The sequence below is a fragment of the Halichoerus grypus genome, chromosome 1, assembly GCF_964656455.1.
Source record: "Halichoerus grypus chromosome 1, mHalGry1.hap1.1, whole genome shotgun sequence".
In the NCBI taxonomy this organism is placed as follows: domain Eukaryota; kingdom Metazoa; phylum Chordata; class Mammalia; order Carnivora; family Phocidae; genus Halichoerus; species Halichoerus grypus.
In genome coordinates, this window is record NC_135712.1 from 211580817 (window position 1) to 211599477 (window position 18661).

Sequence of the window (18661 nt, forward strand, 5' to 3'; positions counted from 1 at the left end):
ATATAAGCAACCACCAGAAGATAAAAAGAGGCAAGGAAGAATTCTCCTCTGAAAACTTCAGAGAAGGTATGGTCTTGCCAATACCTTAATTTGGTACTTCTGGGCTGCAGAACTGTGAGAGAATAAATTTCTATTGTTTTAAGCCATCAAAAAAAAAAAAAATATCTTAGGACTTGCCAGCCTCCCTAATTGTATGAACCAATTCCTTATGATAAATTTTTAATCTATATGTATCCATCCTATTGGTTCTGTTTCTCTGGATAACTCTGACAAATACAAACACCTGCTATATGTCAGGCACTATTTTAGGCACTGTGGATTCAGCAGTGGAACAAGACACACAAAATTCCCCACCTTCACAGAGCTGATAACCTGGAGAGTTGAGGGTGAGAGATACAACGTCAAAAATAGAGTAGTCACTGAGAAGATGACACATAAGCTGAAATATAAAGAAGGTGAGGAAGAGAGCCAAGTGTATATGTAGGGCAAGAGCATCCCATGCAGAGGGCACAGCTCATGCAAAGGCCCTGGGGCAGGACTGGGCCTGAGGTATTGGAGGAACAGCAAGGGAGGGATGTGTGGCTGGAACAGAGTAAGCAAGGGGGAGAGAGGGATGAGGGCAGGGCAGGGCAGGGAGGGGACAGGGCAGGTCATGTCGGGCCTTGGGGGCCTCCGGGAGGATTTGGGCTTTTACCCCAGGGTGGTGGGAGCCCTGGAGGGTTGTGGGCAGAAGAGGCGGAACTTGACTTGGGCACTCCCTGGTGTCCTCTGGTGGCCACTGCAAGGGCAAGAAGCCAGGAAACCCCTTCAACAATCCCCCTGAGACAGACACATGATCCTCAATCATGAGCCAAACAACTTAATGGATGATCACTTAATTGACCCAAGCGTAAGGAGACTCCAAGGGGCAAAAAAAGACTTTTAAAGATAGAACTAGAGCTTCTGTTTCATTGGTGCCCCCCAAGCACCAGACCCCTTCCATGCATTTCCTGCAGGCCCACAATAATGCTTCCAGATGGGTTGACCTAGTAACCCCGGTTTTCCCAGGAGTTTCCTGGTGTTATCCTTAGAAGTCCAGAGTCCCGGGAAGCCCCCTCCCTGTCAGAGGCAAACCAGGACAGTTGGTCACCCTATGTCAAGGTAAACATTAGGACTTAATTTTACAGATGTGGAAACAGATATGTTTGCATAGCCTCCCCCGGGTCACACCGCCAGTCAGAAGGAAAGAGAACAGCAGCTAGAATGGGCAAGGTTGGCAGGGCATCCAGGGGTCCTGGCCATTGCCCTGACTGAACCCACTCACTACAGCTTTGGCCCAGCCAGTATGAACCAGAAAATTTAGGTTTCTCTGAGGAGAGGGAGGGTTGACATAATTGTGCACCTGCTATGTTCCAGGTACCATTTGGTACCTGTATCTTACCTCATATAATGTTCATCAAAACCCAGTTGGATTAACCCCTCTGACCCTCATTTTCGTAGAAACTGAAGTTTTAGGGAATTTGTTGAAATACGTGAGCACTGGAACCAAGATTCAAACCCAGGAAGTATGACTCCAGAACCCACCTCTTAACAACTGCACATGGAGTCAAGTCCTCACAACTATCCCATCAGGTGGGGGGGGGGGATCAGGTGTGTGTGTGGGGTCATTGCAATACCCATTAATCAGATGACAAAACTGAGAGCTGAAGGTGCTTGCCCAAGGTCTAATTGCCTTCAGTCTGGGAGGCCTCTTCCCAGAACACATGCTCTGCAGCTGTCACCAGCCCACAAGCAGAGCAATGAGAAGCCATCAGATCCCTTTGAAAGTGGCCGTGAGCCAGCCAGTCTCCGTATTTCCCCGAGTGCCAGTGATTACAGCAGCAAGTTAGGAAAGCAGGAGTGGGTATGTGAAGGGGAAAACCCAGTCTCCTCCTGGGGATTCTCCTACATCAGCTCATGAGCCCTTCACAACCTGCCAGGTAAGAAGGGGTGGGATAGTGGCCACTCTTGGCACCCACCACCCCCCATCTGCTTTACCGGGATGGCATACCCATCCCCCAGGCAATGACTGGCAGACAGGTGCAGGTGAGTTACAGCACAGCTTCTGCCTTGCATCTGAGCAGGTGAACCTCTGGGATGCACTTCACACTCCAGGGCTCCTTGTGAGACCAGGCTATGGCTGAAACTCTCCCAAAACACCTTCTGGGAGGCTAGTTTCTCCTCCGCCCTGTCCTACTTCCCTCATTCCCCTGCAAGTGCTTCCTGACAGTCCTCCCTCAATAAATTACTCACACAAAAATCCTATCAGGCTCTGCTTCTACAGAAACTGACCAAAAGCAGATGGTCATCCTTATTTTCGTGCATTTTTGTTTTGTTTGTATCTTTTTTTAAGAAGATAGTAATTACTTGTAAAAAAAATTCAAACAATGCAGAAGTATATAAAATTAAAAGTGAATATCTCTCAGTCCCCCATCCTTATACCTGGAGGAAATCACTGTCAAAAGCTTAGAGTGAATCCCCTCCACGCTAAGTCCTATTCACAGGCTCAGTCATGCAAGTATATTATTAAATATGAATAAATTTATAAATTCACACAATTTTCTTAACACAAGTGAGATCATACAATATACAATCCACTGTGTTCTTCAAAACAGTAGCTACAAATCATATATGGCTGTTTGAGTTTAAATTTATGAAAATTGGGGCACCTGGGTGCTCAGTTGGTTAAGTGTCTGCCTTCAGCTCACCTTATGATCTCAGGGTCCTGGGATAGAGCCCTGTCTCGGGCTCCCACTTAACGAGGAGTCTGCTTCTCCCTCTCCCTCTACCCCTCCCCCCACTCGTGCTCTCTCTCTCTCTCTCTCTCTCTCTCTCTCTCTCTGAAATAAATAAATAAAATCTTTTAAAGGGGGGATTGGTTAGCCCGGTGATGGGTATTAAGGAGGGCACGTACTGCATGGAGCAGTGGGTGTTATACAAAAACAATGGATCGTGGATCACCACATCAAAAACTAATGATGGTGACTAACCATCTAATTGTATGGTGACTAACATAACATAATAAAATTAAAAACAAACAAACAAACAAATAAATCTATGAAAATTAAATAAAATGAACCATTCCATTATTCGATCCTATTAGCTTTATTTCAATTGCTCAGTAGCCACTTGTGACTAGTGGCTACTATAGATCCAGAACAGGTCCATCATCATAGAAAGTTCTGTTGGACAACTCTGTTGTGCTCTTAACTTGCTTTTTCACTTAGGAGTAGGTCTTGCAAACCAAGAGCAGCAAAATTTGTCAAGCATGGAAGCTGGGTGATGGGTACTGGGAGTTCATTGTACTATTTCCCCTACCTTTGAATGCTTGAATATTTCTATAATAAAAAGTTAAGAGAAGGATATGTATGGGGCAACTTTCCAAGTCAGTCCATACAGATCTAACTCATGCTTTTGAACACTGTGTAGTTCCCATTGTGTCCAAAGGCATTAACTGTGCCAGAGATGTCTTGATAGCCAAAGGTTCAAGCAGAAACTCCACACTCCCCTTTCCATGGTATGGAATTGTCACTAGCAGGCAGCTTACCCACCATGGACTACATTTCCCAGCGTGCCTTGTGTCCAGGTATGGTCCTATGACCCTGAGCAAATACCACATGCCTCACTGCCAGACCTCGGTTTTTAGAAAGTGGGTGTGCCTTCTCCACTGTTTCTTTTTCCCTTTGGCCATGGTCTGCAGAAGACTCTGAGACCCTCAAATGGCTGAGCCACAAGACAGAAGGAGTCTGGGTCTCCAAATTACCGTTTGGAGGAAAAATCACCCACTGGCCAGAAATATCTGCATTGGACTCTTAAAAATTTTTTATTAAGCCATGGACAATTTTGGGTTTGTTACAGTAGCTAGGGTTACTCTAACAAACACAACGTTTTATCCAACCAGTCCCTCATGTAAACAAACATTGATTATTCCAAGTTGTTATCGGAATAGTATAATGAACACATCCTTGAGTGTATGGTGACGTATCTCTGTACGTTATACAAATATCTCTTTGGAATAAATTTCTGGATTAGGAATTTCTGTGTCAAAGTGTATATGCATTTTCATAGTATTTTATTAAGTATGATATAGAGAGAAAAGCACAAATATTGTAAGTGTGCACTTTGATGAACTATCACAAAGTTAACATCCCTGTGTTTATAATTTTTAATTCCAGTAGTGCCCAGTTTTCTCAAATTTAAGCCTTTGGAATTCCCACTTACAAATTCCTTGTATGTGCCTTGACTATAACATCTCTCACACTTTCATGTGAGGCACAGATTCTTTCTTTTATTTATTTATCTACCTAACTCGCCTGTGCAGTATCAGGCCCAGGCTGGGTCCCAGAGCTGTGAAGAGTCACACAATGACTTCCTCACCAGCCAAGGGCTTTCTGGAATCAATAATAATGATCGATTTTTTTTATTTTTTTATTTTTATTTTATTTTTTTTAAAAGATTTTATTTATTTATTTGAGAGAGAGAGAATGAGAGACAGAGAGCATGAGAGGGAGGAGGGTCAGAGGGAGAAGCAGACTCCCTGCCGAGCAGGGAGCCCGATGCGGGACTCGATCCTGGGACTCCAGGATCATGACCTGAGCCGAAGGCAGTTGCTTAACCAACTGAGCCACCCAGGCGCCCTCGATTTTTTTTTTTTAAAGATTTTATTTATTTGAGAGAGAGAGAATGAGAGAGAAAGAACACACGAGAGGGGATAGGGTCAGAGGGAGAAGCAGACTCCCTGCCAAGCAGGGAGCCCGATGTGGGACTCGATCCAAGGACTCCAGGATCATGACCTGAGCCGAAGGCAGTCGCTTAACCAACTGAGCCACCCAGGCGCCCCTCGATTTTTTTTTTTTATCAAGGTGACCTTTTTGGAAATATAGTGATATGATTTTCTCTTTTCCACTTATATGGTTGTGAGCCCCCTCCCCCAACACATTCTGCCAAAAGATTTACTCTCATTCAGGAAGAATTAAGATGTCTTAGCAGCAGACATACATGAAAGCCAAACAGTAATGTTCAGGTTTTAATTACCAAACTGGATGTTTGGGTTCCCAGCAAAACAATAGCCTTGAAAGCAAAGCCTTATAAGATGAAAGAGTTTTGGAAATCTAGTGTACAGCATGGTTACTCTGGCTAACAATACTGTATTGTATACTTGGAAGTTGCTACGAGTAGATCTTAAATATCCTTACCAGGAAAAAAAAATGGTAGCTATATAAGGTGATGAAGATATTAGTGAACACTATGGTGATAATCATTTCTCAATATACGTGTGTATCATATCAACATGCACGCACCTTAAACGTGCACAATGTTATATGTCAGTCATATCTCAATAAAAAGATTTTGCAGTAACCAGGCTTGAAGGACTGGAAAGTAGAGTTTTCATTAAGCCATGGTATAAGGGAAATATCTATCACAAGGGAAGAGAAAACATTGTAGGAAGCTAATAAAGAGAGATGAGAGGAACCCACCAGGAGCCCTACTCCTCTGCCACCTCACCTCAGAAACTTCTGGACAGGAATGGGTGAATTTAGGGGTATCAAGGCTAGGGCCTGACTTCTCCCAACAAAAGCCAGGCAGAATTTCCCAGTCTAGAAGAGAAGTTTCCTTTCTGCTGCTATCATATCCAACAGGGTATGAGAGCCAAAGATTAGAACCCACAGAGGAAGGTAGCCAGTAGGAGGTCCAAGAAAACTCTTCTGGGTTCCTATAGCCTGAACATGGAAAGCAGAAGCTCCTTTGTGGACCCCTGGGGGGTACAGAATTGCAAAGAGGACTACCAGACAAGCAAGGTGGGGCCATGCTCTACCGGTAGACAAAACATCCCATCCAGAGTCCACCCTTGACAGCCACAAGATCCCATAGTTGCCCCTACTCTAACACCCAGCCACCATTTTGGGAGGACCAAGAGTAGGGTAAGAAATTTGAAAGATTAACTGAGTTTCCCAAATAAGGCTGAGCCAGGACTGAGACACTAAGGACCTGAAGACCTGGCAACGTTTTTCCTCTCCATCCAGCAGCAGCTTATGTAGAAAATGAGAACACTTAATACATTTTTAAAATGCATTCTTTCCACATTGAGTTGTAGTTTGAGTAAATTTCATCCCCATTCCCACCACACTACCATTTATGAAGCTCTCATCCATATACCAGGTGGGTAACAAAGTTACCTCTTTTGATTTAAGCTTCACAATGTACCCTTGGGATAGGAACCTGTGTTAACTGTATTTCACAGCTGAGGAAAGTGACCATCAGAGAGATTTTGTGTGACTCACCTGAGGTCACACAGTGAATCCAAGGCACAAAGGTAAGTGCCTGGAGCAGGAACCGGGAGACCTGGATATTATTTATCCCTTGCTCTGCCACTGAGTAGCTCCCAGCAAGTGTTCAGCTATGGCTCAGCCTCCTGGGACAGAAGGGTCTCGTCCCCAGAAAACATCCTCCCACACATTGAACATATGGATTCTCTTTGACCCACTTACCATCTGTCATTGATTCCAATGGGAACATAACCCAGATGAATATACCACAATACCCTGTGAAGAAAGAAAAGAAAAACACCATGAACCATCAAGAAGCAATGTGCTCAACCTGAAAAGTACTCCTGGAATGGCCTCGTTTAAATAAGTTTGATGAGATATCCAACCAAATGACAAACATACAATATTTCACGTAATACTCACAGCAGCCATTCCTGCTTTTCTGCACTTTATGTTTTTTCATTTTGTTTGTATTATCTTAATTTTCTTTTCAATTACAAACAAAGTTCCAGCTGATTTTCAAAAATATACCCTAAAACATGTATTCTCAAAAGAAATGACATCTCCCCCCAAAAGGGCAAAACTTGGTTCTTAGGGAAAGATGAAAAAAAAGTGTCTAAAAGGCAGTGCAGACCCCAGCATTTAGCTCTTCTCTGACATTACCACCTCCATGACCCCCACTCCCACCACCCCCATCACCACCCCCACTACCCCCATGACCACCACCCCAACCCCACCACTCCCGCTACCCGACCTCCACCACCCCCACCTTCATCCCCACCATCCCCACCATCAATGTCATCATCACTACTCTGCTAAAAAACCTCAGGGCAGAATAAGCAGCAATAATAGCTAATACCAGCCCTGACACCCCAAAACAACAACTTGGCATTCCTGCATTTGTGGTCCACGAGTTACCTGCTCCTTCTAATTAAGCCTGCCAGTCAACAAATCCCACAGACCCAAACCCCTGACATTCCCATTCATTATCATCAAATAAAATTCTGCTCGTTAATTATTTTAGAGGCAACAGAACACTGTTTTTAAGCATACCAACTCTGGAGTCAAATGTTTGGGTTTAAAAATCTGGCTTCACTAATTACTGACTGCATGGCCTTGGAAAAGTTATTTAATCTCTTTGGGTCTAAGTTTTCTCTTCCACAAATAGATGCACTGGACCACAGCCTAGGAAGCCCACACTTGTTGCTCAAAATATTGTCCCTCATTCAGAGATTTATTGGCTTTTTTTTTATTATGTTCAGTTAGCCAACATATAGTACATCATTAGTTTTTGATGTGGTGTTCAATGATTCATTAGTTGTGTATAACACCCAGTGCTCATCTCTCTCATTCATAGATTTGAACCAGTGACTAAAACTTGAAAGACAACTTTTACATCAACATGGATGGGACTGGAAGAGATTATGCTAAGTGAAATAAGTCAAGCAGAGAAAGACAATTATCATATGGTTTCACTTATTTGTGGAACATAAGGAATAGCATGGAGGACATTAGGAGAAGGAAGGGAAAAATGAAGGGGGGGGGAATCGGAGGAGGAGACAACCATGAGAGACTATGGACTCTGAGAAACAAACTGAGGATTTTAGAGGGGAAGGGGGTGTGGGGATGGGTTAGCCCGGTGATGGGTATTAAGGAGGGCACATACTGCATGGAGCACAGGGTGTTATACGAAAACAATGAATCGTGGATCACTACATCAAAAACTAATGATGTATTGTATGGTGACTGACATAATATAATTAAATTAAATTAAATTAAAAAAAAAACTTGAAAGACAGGAAGAAAACCACAACATAGACCATAAACAAGACCAGTACAAAACTGACGCCTGAAGAAAGGGAAATAAGAGAACAGACAGGAAGGCTCCATCTCACGGCTCAGGCCTCAGCACAAATGTCACCCCCTCCAAGAGGTCTTCCCTGACTTCCCCCTTCAACATAACCCCTAGTTACTCTCTTCTTTTGCGGCACTATCACTGCCTGAGATGCTTTTGTGTAGTTATTATTTGGGACAGCATGGCATAGTGATAAGCAATAAAGCATACAGACTCTGGAGTCAGACTGCCCGCCCTACCCCCAGTTAGCTAAGTAGTCTTGGGCAAGTCATCTAATATCTTTTGCCTCAGTTTCCTCCTTTGTAAAATGGGGCTATTAGTGACCCAGTATCTGGAAGAGTTTTGTGAAGTTATCTGAGGAACTTAAAACAGTGCTAGGTGGGTGGTTGCTGTTATGGCCAGTGGCTTCTTTTCTACCTGTCCCTCCCACGAGGATGTCAGCCTCATGACAGCAGGAATTGCTTGTTTACCACTGCTCTCCCCTCAGTGCCTACAACAGCATCTGGCACATAATAGTTGCTCAGGAACTACAGGTCAAATGAATAACTATAAAGAAAGTCGGCCCTGACAGATGGAATTCCCTATGCTCAGTGATTTTTGCCAAAGGTCCCCCAATGAAGGTATTGGCAGTATCCAACCTAGAATTGGGGCCTCTGGCTGGATACTTCATGTCCTTCCCTTTTCCCTACAGTCTACATCCAGTGCAGGCTTCCCCCAACACTCCCATCACCATTCATCCCACACTCACCCCAGAAGAGGAGAAAGCTGAAGTTCCACATGGTGCCGTGTTTCTCTCATTCGAAGAGGGAACCTCTTCTTCAGTCTTGGGGTTTTCAGTAAACAGAATGTGTGGGAAGAGGGGAGGGGTGGAGCCAGAATTGCTCAATGCCACCAGAGCAAGACGGCCCTTTTTGCTGAATTGCCTGCCACTGAATGAGGACAGCATGGCAAACCCCTAATTTTCTCTCTGCCAGAATGAAGAGAAGTTGGTCTGGCTAATGTGTCACTGTGTTCTCCCTTTCTCCAATTGCTCATCTTCCTCCACACTTGTTTTTCTTTCCCCACCAACAGCTACCTCTCAACCTTCTTTCATTGCCCCCAACTATAAATATACTACAACCACTTGTCCCCAGTGAAGCAAATCCCAGACCCAAAGTTATCTTCCCAGAATGTCCCACACAAATAACCACCACAGCCATCATGGACCAGGTGCCATGCTAGACACATTGCCAACAAAATTTAATTTCATCACATCACATCAATATCATCAAGCAAGGATTCTGACCCCCACCTATTTTACAAAAATTAAATTAAATTAAATTAAATTATTAAATTAAATTAAATTAAATTAAAAATGAAACTGAAGCATGGAGAGGGGATAGGACTTGTCCAAGATTACTTGGAGTCAAGATTTGAATGCAGGACCCTCTGGCTCCAAGGTCTAGCACTTGAACCATCCCATATGCCTCCATCTCTCCTACATCTGACCCCTGCACAGCAGCACTCTACCACATTCCCAGCCCTAACACACCTGCACACACAATCTCACACACATGGAGGTCTGGTAATGTCTTGGCCAGGGTCCCCAGAAGCAGATGCTGAGACCAGGATTCTAGTGAAATTAATTTATCAGGGAGGTGACCCCAGAAAACTCCAGCTGGGGGGGGTGGGCAGTGAGATTGGGATGGGAAAGGGTCCCAGGTGGCCATGCCATCTAGAAAGTTGCATTAGAGCTCAATCTCACTGGGGACCTCTGAAAGGCAGCCCAGAGTAGTCTTCAGTTACCCCAACAGAGGGGCGACGGAGCTGGGGTATCTATCAACCAGCTACTGCCGGTCATGCATTGAGGCTCACATCAACCCACAACACCTTGGGCCTGGCCTCCTAGCAGAGAGAATGTGCATAACCAGAGTGTAACCCCATTGATAACAAAATGCAGCAGCTGATAGTTGGCCTAGTGTGACCCAAGGGATTGAGGGTCACAGGTGTGAGTAGGCACCAAAAGCATCTGCCACAAGCTAAAAATGAGGCACAAAGGCCAGCCCCAAGTTCTTGGGAAGAAAAGCCCCCACATGTTTCTGCATTCTCCCTTTTGCTCTGTGCAAAGCAAAATACCCACCTTGCAGTTATGATCACTGAAGAAGATCCATCAATGGTCCCCCGTGTGTGCATCAAGGGACTCTACCCAGTGAGGTTGTAGTTAAGAGCCAGCACAAATGACGTGGATGGAACTGGAGGGTATTATGCTGAGCGAAATAAGTCAAACAGAGAAAGACATGTATCATATGACCTCACTGATATGAGGAATTCTTAATCTCAGGAAACAAACTGAGGGTTGCTGGAGTGGGGGGTGGGGTGGAAGGGATGGGGTGACTGGGTGATGGACACTGGGGAGGGTATGTGCTCTGGTAAGTGCTGTGAATTGTGCAAGACTGTTGAATCTCAGATCTGTACCTCTGAAACAAATAATGCAATATATGTTAAAGAAAAAAAGAAGAAGAAGATAGCAGGAGGGGAAGAATGAAGGGGGGGAAATCGGAGGGGGAGAAGAACCATGAGAGACGATGGACTCTGAAAAACAAACTGAGGGTTCTAGAGGAGAGGGGGGTGAGAGGACGGGTTAGCCTGGTGATGGGTATTGAGGAAGGCACGTTCTGCATGGAGCACTGGGTGTTATGCACAAACAATGAATCATGGAACACTGTATCTAAAACTAATGATGTAATGTATGGGGATTAACGTAACAATAAAAAAATTAAAAAAAAAAAAAAGAGCCAGCACAAAAACATAGCAAATTCCACCAAGAAAGAGGATAAACAAAAGCTGTGTTGTTAGGAGAAGCACTGTAGTATACACAGACTGTAGAACCAGATCACCAGGGGTTCAAATCCCATCTCCTCTGCTTCCTAGTCATGTGTGGTCCTGGGCAAGTTCTAATCTTTCTGTGCCTCAACATTCGCATTTGTAAAATAGACCCAATAATAACAGGTCTACTTCATGGCACTGGTGTGAGCCTCTGAGGAGTGGGCACACATGACGTGCCTAGAACTGAACCTGGCATGCAGGAAAAACTCCAAGTATTGGGTATTATGGCCACAGGAGCTAGAATCAGACCTAGGATCAAATCCTGATTTTGCAAGATATTCTCAAAGTGACCTTGGAAGTGACTTGCCTCTCTGGTTCTCAGTTTCTTCATCTGGAGAATGAGGGTGACAGTAGGTCATGTCCCAAAGGGTAGCTGTGGAGGGGATTCCATAATGTGGGGTAATATTGCCAACTGGGAGCAACTTCTGGGATTCGCACTTTCTTCTATACTCCTTGTTCAGTGCATCCAAGGTGTGGACACTAGAGGCAGACAAACAAATGCAGTGGTTTTAACTTCATTCACAAATTCTTTGATACTCTTCCCTTCAAGAGGAGGGGCTTAATTCTGCTCTCCTTGAAAGTGTGCTGGACTTGGTGAACAGGAAAAGGAGGATGTGACACTGTGCCATCTGAACATCTGAGGTTCAGAGTGTCACTGTGCCTTCCTGCTTGCCCTCCCCTTCTGGGATCCTTCACCGGGGAAAAACCATCACCATGTTGTGAGGTCACTCTGCAGCACTGTGGAGAAGCCCACATGAGGAGGAACTGAGGTCTGTGGCCAACGGCTTGACTGTGACCTCATGGGGGGCCCTGATCCAGAACCACCCAGCTGAGCCACCTCCAGATTCCTGACCCTCAGAGACCATAAGGAAAATAAAACCTGGTTGTCTAAAGCTGTCCAGTTTTGGAGTAGCAGGGTATGCAGCAAGAGACAACTGGTATACCTAGAATCCATTTTCCCCATCAGCAAAATGAAGACAACACCAGCTTCACAGGGATTGAAGTTTAATATAATAAAATCACAAAATCCTGCCTGACACAGATTAAATGCTCTCTAATATTCACTGTTATTACATTATTCTTTTGCTATGCTAAGCTGTCATGGCTACTCATAGAAGACCTGGTACCAGCGATGACGGAACTGGAAAAGCCAGCAAAGATCATTTCATGCAGAACCTTCTAATGTGGATGAGTTTGGACTTGATCTTCAGGGCACCAGAAGGGATTTCAGCAAGGGAGTGAGGGGCAGGCTGGGTTTTACAACTGCTGCACACTGGACCGGGCAGGAACCATGGAGAAGGCTGGGGCTGCATCTGGGGGAGAGAAAAGCATGGTAGTCTGGTCTAGGGCAGGGGCTGTGAAGACAGAGAGAAGTTTAGGAAGCAGGGCAAGCAGAAGTGGGGAAATATCTGGTGAGTGGGGAGTCTGAGACGGAAGGAATAGCTGACATTCAGAATGGGGATGGACACGGGAGGAAGTGGACACGTGAGGACATGTGACTTTCCTGCCCCCACCATAACAGAGCACCACAAACAGCCACTTAAAATGACACAAATTCATTACGTTACAGATCTAGAGGTCAGAGTCCCAAGTGAGTCTTAAGGGACTGAAATCAAGACATCAACAGAGCTGCATTCCTTCTGGAGGCTCCAGGGGAAATCCATTCCTTGTCCTTTCCAGCTTCTGAAGGCCCCTTCCTCTGTCTTCATAGCCAGCAGTGTAGCATCTTCCAATCTCCCTCCCTCTCTCCTTCAATCTCCCTCTCTCATTCTCTCTCTGGCCCTCCTCCCTCCCTCTTAAAAGGGCCCTTGTGATTACATTAGGCCCACTCAAATAATCCAGAGTTTCCTTATCTCAAGAGCCTTAATCACATCTGCAAAGCCCCTTTTGCCATGTAAGGTCACATAGTCACAGGTTCCAGGGATTTGGATGTGGACAACTTGGCAGGAAAGTATTGGGGGAACCTTGTAATTCTACCTATACATGGGTCTGGGGTCCTGGTCAGGGATGGAGGATCACAAGATGACTGTTACCCTTTATTAAACCCCAAACAGTTAACCAAGGCTATAAAATCTGCACTTCAGAGATCCTGCCAGTCAGAGGACAGGCTTAGAGGGAGAAGAGGAAGGATGGAGTAGAGGAAATGCAGTTTCTAGCCACATGGTTTGGTAAGCCTAACCTTTTATGTCTTTCCCAGCAAAGGCTAAAATAAGGGACACTTAAGATTGAAGAAATCAGCCTGGAGGAGCTCCAGAGGTGTCACTCTTCCCCACACTGAATGTGACAGGGCTACTCTAGGACAGCCCTACCCACCTTGACCATGTCCCTCCTATACTCTAAAACCTCCCATGGCTCCCTATTATCCTCAGGATGGACTCCAAGCTTGTTAATATGGCACTCAAGACCCTGCCTAGTCTTACACTGGTCTCCCCTGCTGGCCTCATTTCTCCCTTTCCCCCCAAACCATAGTCATCTTATACCAACTGAAGCCCCCATAGTGGATGCCGTTGATGCCCTACAGCCACCCTTTAGCAGGTGTAGCACCCATCCCCCAGCTGCTGTGAGCATTGCCTAACAGCTCACAGCTTCCCCTTCCCCAGTGCCTGCACAAACCCTCAGACCCAACCCAGCTAGTAACCCACGGTCACAGAGCTGCAAAAGGCCAGACCCACAGTGAGATAAACTCATGGTGGTATTTAGGTTCCCAGTTCCCCATGGGATCAGGCTGAGGTTAGATTCCAGCTGAGAGCACCTCCTTGCTTAGTTCTTTTTCTCTGTCCCACCCGGCTTCCTTCACCCCGCCTCTGCTAAATACCCTCCCCAGCAAACCTGGTGCACAAGAATCCTCACAGCAGGGTCCAAGCTCCCAGACCCCAACCAAGGGCCCACTATGTTAACATTTTTATAAACAGGTGTGCTAGAAAGTGGGGGAGAGTCAGTAATGTATCCTCCAGACCAAGAAGGGACATTTTAATTTTTTTTTTATTGTGCTCAGTTACCCAACATATAGTACATCATTAGTTTTAACGTAGTGTTCAACTATTCATTAATTGCATATAACACCCAGTGCTCATCACATCATATGCCTTCCTTATTGCCTATCACCAAGTTATCCCATCCCCCCACCTACCTCCCTTTCCGCAACCCTCAGTTTGTTTCCCTGAGTCAAGAGTCTCATTTGGTTTGTCTCCCTCTCTGATTTCTTCCCACTCAAGTTTTCCCTCTCTTCCCCTATGGTCCTCTATGCTATTAAGAAGGCACTTTAAGACAGAAAAACAAAGCAAGCTTCTCCATAGCACTTACACAGAATTGTGTTCAGGGTAACTTACTGACAGGGGGATTGGGCAGGTGACTATCCACGGGGTACACAGCCACTCTCCACAGCTACTCTCCACCCAGTCCAGACTCAATCCCAAGCTTTTATGGAGCAAAGGGCATGGTGGTGAGGTCGTAGGGTAGTTACCTACAGTGGGGTTGTCTGTGCACCAGAGAACCTCTAATGGTTGCCTAAAATGAGGCCTTCTGTGCATCACTTTAGGGAAGATCAGAACAAGCCTTCCCACTTCCTGGTCAGAGCATACATTAACCTCCATGGGGCCTGAAACACATAGTCCCCAGGAAGGTCAATGCACAGGCAGGAGCAAGATGGAGGACCAGAGATGGAGTCGGTATTGTCAGCACTCCTACAAGGTGATATCCAAAGTATAAGATACCTGGTCTAAGCAGGGCACTGATCAATCAGAATCAATGCTGGCTGTGAACCTCAGACAAGATCCAGGGGCCACCTCTGGTGCCAGCCACTAACCCATCAGCAGCTGGATCATGGGATATCTTATGGTAAAGTCTAGATATACAATTGGCTTGGAGTCATGACCACTTGCCAACTAGAATGGAAATATTTCCATATCTTCTTAAGCTTAAGGTGTACAATGTGTTGATTTGATATATTTATATATTGCAATCTGATGGTCACCAGAGCATTAGCTAACACCTCTATCATGTCACATAATTGCTAGATTTTTTTCTGATGAGAACATTTAAGATCTAGTATCTTTGCAACTTTCAAGTATATAATACAGTATTGTTAACTATAATCATGCTGTTGTGCATTAGATCCCCAGAACTCACTCTTCTAACTGCAAGTTTGTACCCTTTGGTCAATGTCTCATCATCTCCCCCACTACCCCCACTCCTGGCAATGGCCATCCTATTTCGTTTCTACACGTTTCACTTTTTTAGATTTCCCATGTAAGTGATATTATACAGCATTTGTCTTTCTCTGTCAGACTTATTTCACTTAATGCCCTCAAGGTCCACCCATATTGTTACAAATGATAGGATTTTCTTCTTTCTCATAGCTAAATAATATTCCTGTGTGTGTGTGTGTGTGTGTGTGTGTGTGTGTGTGTGACATGTTCTTTATCCATTCATCCATTGATGGACACTTAGATTGTTTCCATGTCTTGGCTATTGTGAGCAATCCTGCAATGGACATGGAGGTGCAGATTATCTTTTTGATATTCTTTGATTATATATCAAAGAATTTTGGTTTTGATTTTCTATGGTTATATACCCAGAAGTGGGATCACCAGACCACATGGTGATTGTCCAAGAGAAATAAAAGCATATATCCATAGACGGACGCATACATAAATGTTCACAGCTGCTTTGTTCACAATTGCTGAATGCTGGACAGAGTTCAGACATCCATGGACAGACAGATATGTGTATATGATGAAGGCAGGAACTACTAGGACCCTCAACAGTATGAATGAATCTCAAAGACTTTGTGCTGAGGAAAAGAAGCCAAACATAAAGGACACAAAAGAGTAAATACTCAAAGAATTCTATATTAAGGTTCTCCAGAGAAGCAAAAGCAACAGGAGAAGAATCCCAAGGAATTGGTTCTCCTGACTGTGGGAGCTGCCAAGTCCAAGATCTGTAGGCCAAGCCAACAGGCTGGGGATCCAGCTAAGAGTTGATGTTGCCAATGAAGATGTGGAGAAAGGGGAACCCTCTTACACAGTTGGTGGGAATGCAAGGTGGTACAGCCACTCTGGAAAACAGCATGGAGGTTCCTCAAAAAGTTGAAAATAGAGCTACCCTATGACCCAGCAATTGCATTACTGGGTATTTATCCCAAAGATACAGATGTAGTGATCTGAAGGGGCACATGCACCCCAATGTTTATAGCAGCAATGTCCACAATAGCCAAACTATGGAAAGAGCCTAGATGTCCATCAACAGATGAATGGATAAAGAAGATGTGGTATATATGTACAATGGAATATTATGTAGCCATCAAAAAATGTAATCTTGCCATTTGCAATGACGTGGATGGAACTAGAGGGTATTATGCTAAGTGAAATAAGTCAATAAGAGAAAGACAAGTATCATATGATCTCACTGATATGAGGAATTTGAGAAACAAGACAGAGGGTCATAGGGGAATGGAGGGAAAAATGAAACAAGACAAAACCAGAGAGGGAGACAAACCATAAGAGACTCTTAATCTCAGGAAACAAACTGAGGGTGGCTGGAGTGGAGAGGGGTGGGAGGGATGGGGTGGCTGGGTGATGGACACTGGGGAGGGTATGTACTATGGTGAGCGCTGTGAATTGTGTAAGACTGGTGAATCACAGACCTGTACCCCTGAAACAAATAATACATTATATGTTAATTAAAAAAAAAAAAAAAAGAGTTGATGCTGCCATCTTGAGCCCGAAGGTTTGAATCTCAGGCAGGATTTCTAGATTTCTATGTTCCAATCTGGAAGCAGAATTCCTTTTTCCTTGGGAAACCTCAGTTTTTGTTCATAAGGCCTTCAACTGATTAAATGATACCTACCCACATTATGGAGGGTCATCAGCTTCTCTCAAAGTCCACTGATCTCAATGTTAATCACATCTTTAAAATACCTTCACAGAAGCATCTAGACTTGTGTTTGACCACACAACTGATCACCAGACTCCAGCCAAGCAGACATATAAAATTAACCATCACACAGTCCAACAACAGGAAATTCTAGAAAATTCTGAAGGGAGGCAAGATGGCAGAAGAGTAGGGGACCTCGTTTCATCTGGTCCCCTGAATTTAGATAGATAACTATCAAATCATTCTGAACACCTATGAATTCATCCTGAGATGTAAGAAAAGAATTGCTGGAATTCTACAAATAGAAAAGCAACCACTATTTGCAAGGTAGGAAGTGTGGAGACATGAATCTGAGGCGATATATCAGAAGATAATTGGTGGAGGGGAGGAAGCCTCTATAAGCTGGCTACCGGAAAGTGATATAGCCCCAGAGTGCAAAATCAGAACCTTTAGAAATATGCTCCAGTGAGAGATGTCCCTTCCTGAAAGGTGCTCAGGTGGTGAAGCCAGGCAGAATCCTTCATGGGACAGTGTGGTCCCAGGATCACTGGGGTCACAGAAAGAATGGGGATGCCTCAGCTGGCAGAGTTCCCAAGCATTGGCATGAGGAAACCAGTTAGGGTGAGTGAGCCTGGATGAGGCTCTCAGCTCAGTTTGCCATAAACCACAAACCACAGCATGATGAAGTGATAGCTCTCTTGCAGGGCCTTGCAAAAGATAGAAGAGCAGAGGACCTCCACCTTCCCCTGGGAGGGGCAGCATGGGAGCTCGTGTGACCAGGCAACCACTCACAGTGTGGGCATACTGCAAAGGACAAAAACGCAGGGACCCTCCCTCCATTCCCCCAGGAGGATTGGTGCCGGGTGCACTGCAGGAGACTGCAGAGTTTGGCACACAAAAGTGAAGACGGCTTGTACCTGAGGGTTTGCTGAAGAGAGGGGACTGCAGTATCTCAGCTCTGGGGATCGAGATTATAGTGCAGCCATTTTTGTTTTCATCCTCTAGAGAGGTGGAAGGCCTGCAGGGGAAAAAGGTCACATAGAGTAGTTTACACTGAGCATGGCCCCCTGGCAAGGGGCAGTGTAACTCCCCCCCCAGCCCCTTGCAAGGACAGCTGAGAATCAGTGCAGCAGCCTCCTCCCAGAAGACCAGCTGAAACAACAGGGGAACACCAAGTTTATAGAGCACACAGGACTGTAAAACTCCAGGGCCAGGGGAAAATAATATATAGGGTGCCTGGGTGGCTCAGTCGGTTAAGCGTCTGCCTTTGGCTCCCCAGCAAATTAGATAATCTGGAAGAAATGGATGCATTCTTAGAGATGTATCAACTACCAAAACTGAACCAGGAAGAAATAAAAAACCTGAACATACCTATAACCATTAAGGAAATTGAAGCAGTAATCAAAAATCTCCCAACAAACAAGAGCCCAGGGCCAGATGGCTTCCCAGGGGAATTCTACCAAACATTTCAAGAAGAATTAATACCTATTCTTCTGAAACTGTTCCCAAAAATAGAAATGGAAGGAAAACTTCCAAACTCGTTTTATGAGGCCACCATTACCTTGATCCCAAAACCAGACAAAGACCCCATCAAAAAGGAGAATTATAGACCAATATTCTTGATGAATATGGATGCAAAAATTCTCACCAAAATACTAGCCAATAGGATCCAACAGTACATTAAAAGGATTACTCACCACGACCAAGTGGGATTTATCCCTGGGCTGCAAGGTTGGTTCAACATCCACAAATCAATCAATGTGATACAATACATTAATAAAAG

General features: G+C 44.8%; 1 protein-coding gene and 1 long non-coding RNA gene across 5 annotated transcripts in view; both read right to left on the reverse strand.

Moving 5' to 3' along the window:
- Positions 1-10327, reverse strand: part of ADGRE1 (adhesion G protein-coupled receptor E1) — a 61718-nt gene extending 51391 nt beyond the window's left edge. The window contains exons 1-3 of one of the 4 annotated variants that reach the window (XM_078056610.1): positions 10259-10327; positions 8888-9106; positions 6507-6560 (exon numbers count right to left, since the gene is read on the reverse strand). In XM_078056610.1, coding sequence (XP_077912736.1) covers positions 6507-6560; positions 8888-8918 — 85 coding nt within the window. In that variant the 5' untranslated portion in view covers positions 8919-9106; positions 10259-10327. Of the gene's footprint in view, positions 1-6506; positions 6561-8887; positions 9107-10258 lie in introns of those variants that run through there. The other 3 variants (XM_078056604.1, XM_036066098.2, XM_036066096.2) reach the window with 3 other exon arrangements.
- A 1665-nt stretch (positions 10328-11992) lies between these two features.
- LOC144380113 (uncharacterized) lies at positions 11993-18244 on the reverse strand. Its single transcript, XR_013443930.1, has 2 exons — positions 17796-18244; positions 11993-12317 (listed from the first exon to the last, which is right to left on the reverse strand). It is a non-coding gene; the product is annotated as an uncharacterized LOC144380113 (long non-coding RNA).
- Positions 18245-18661: the final 417 nt, after the last annotated feature.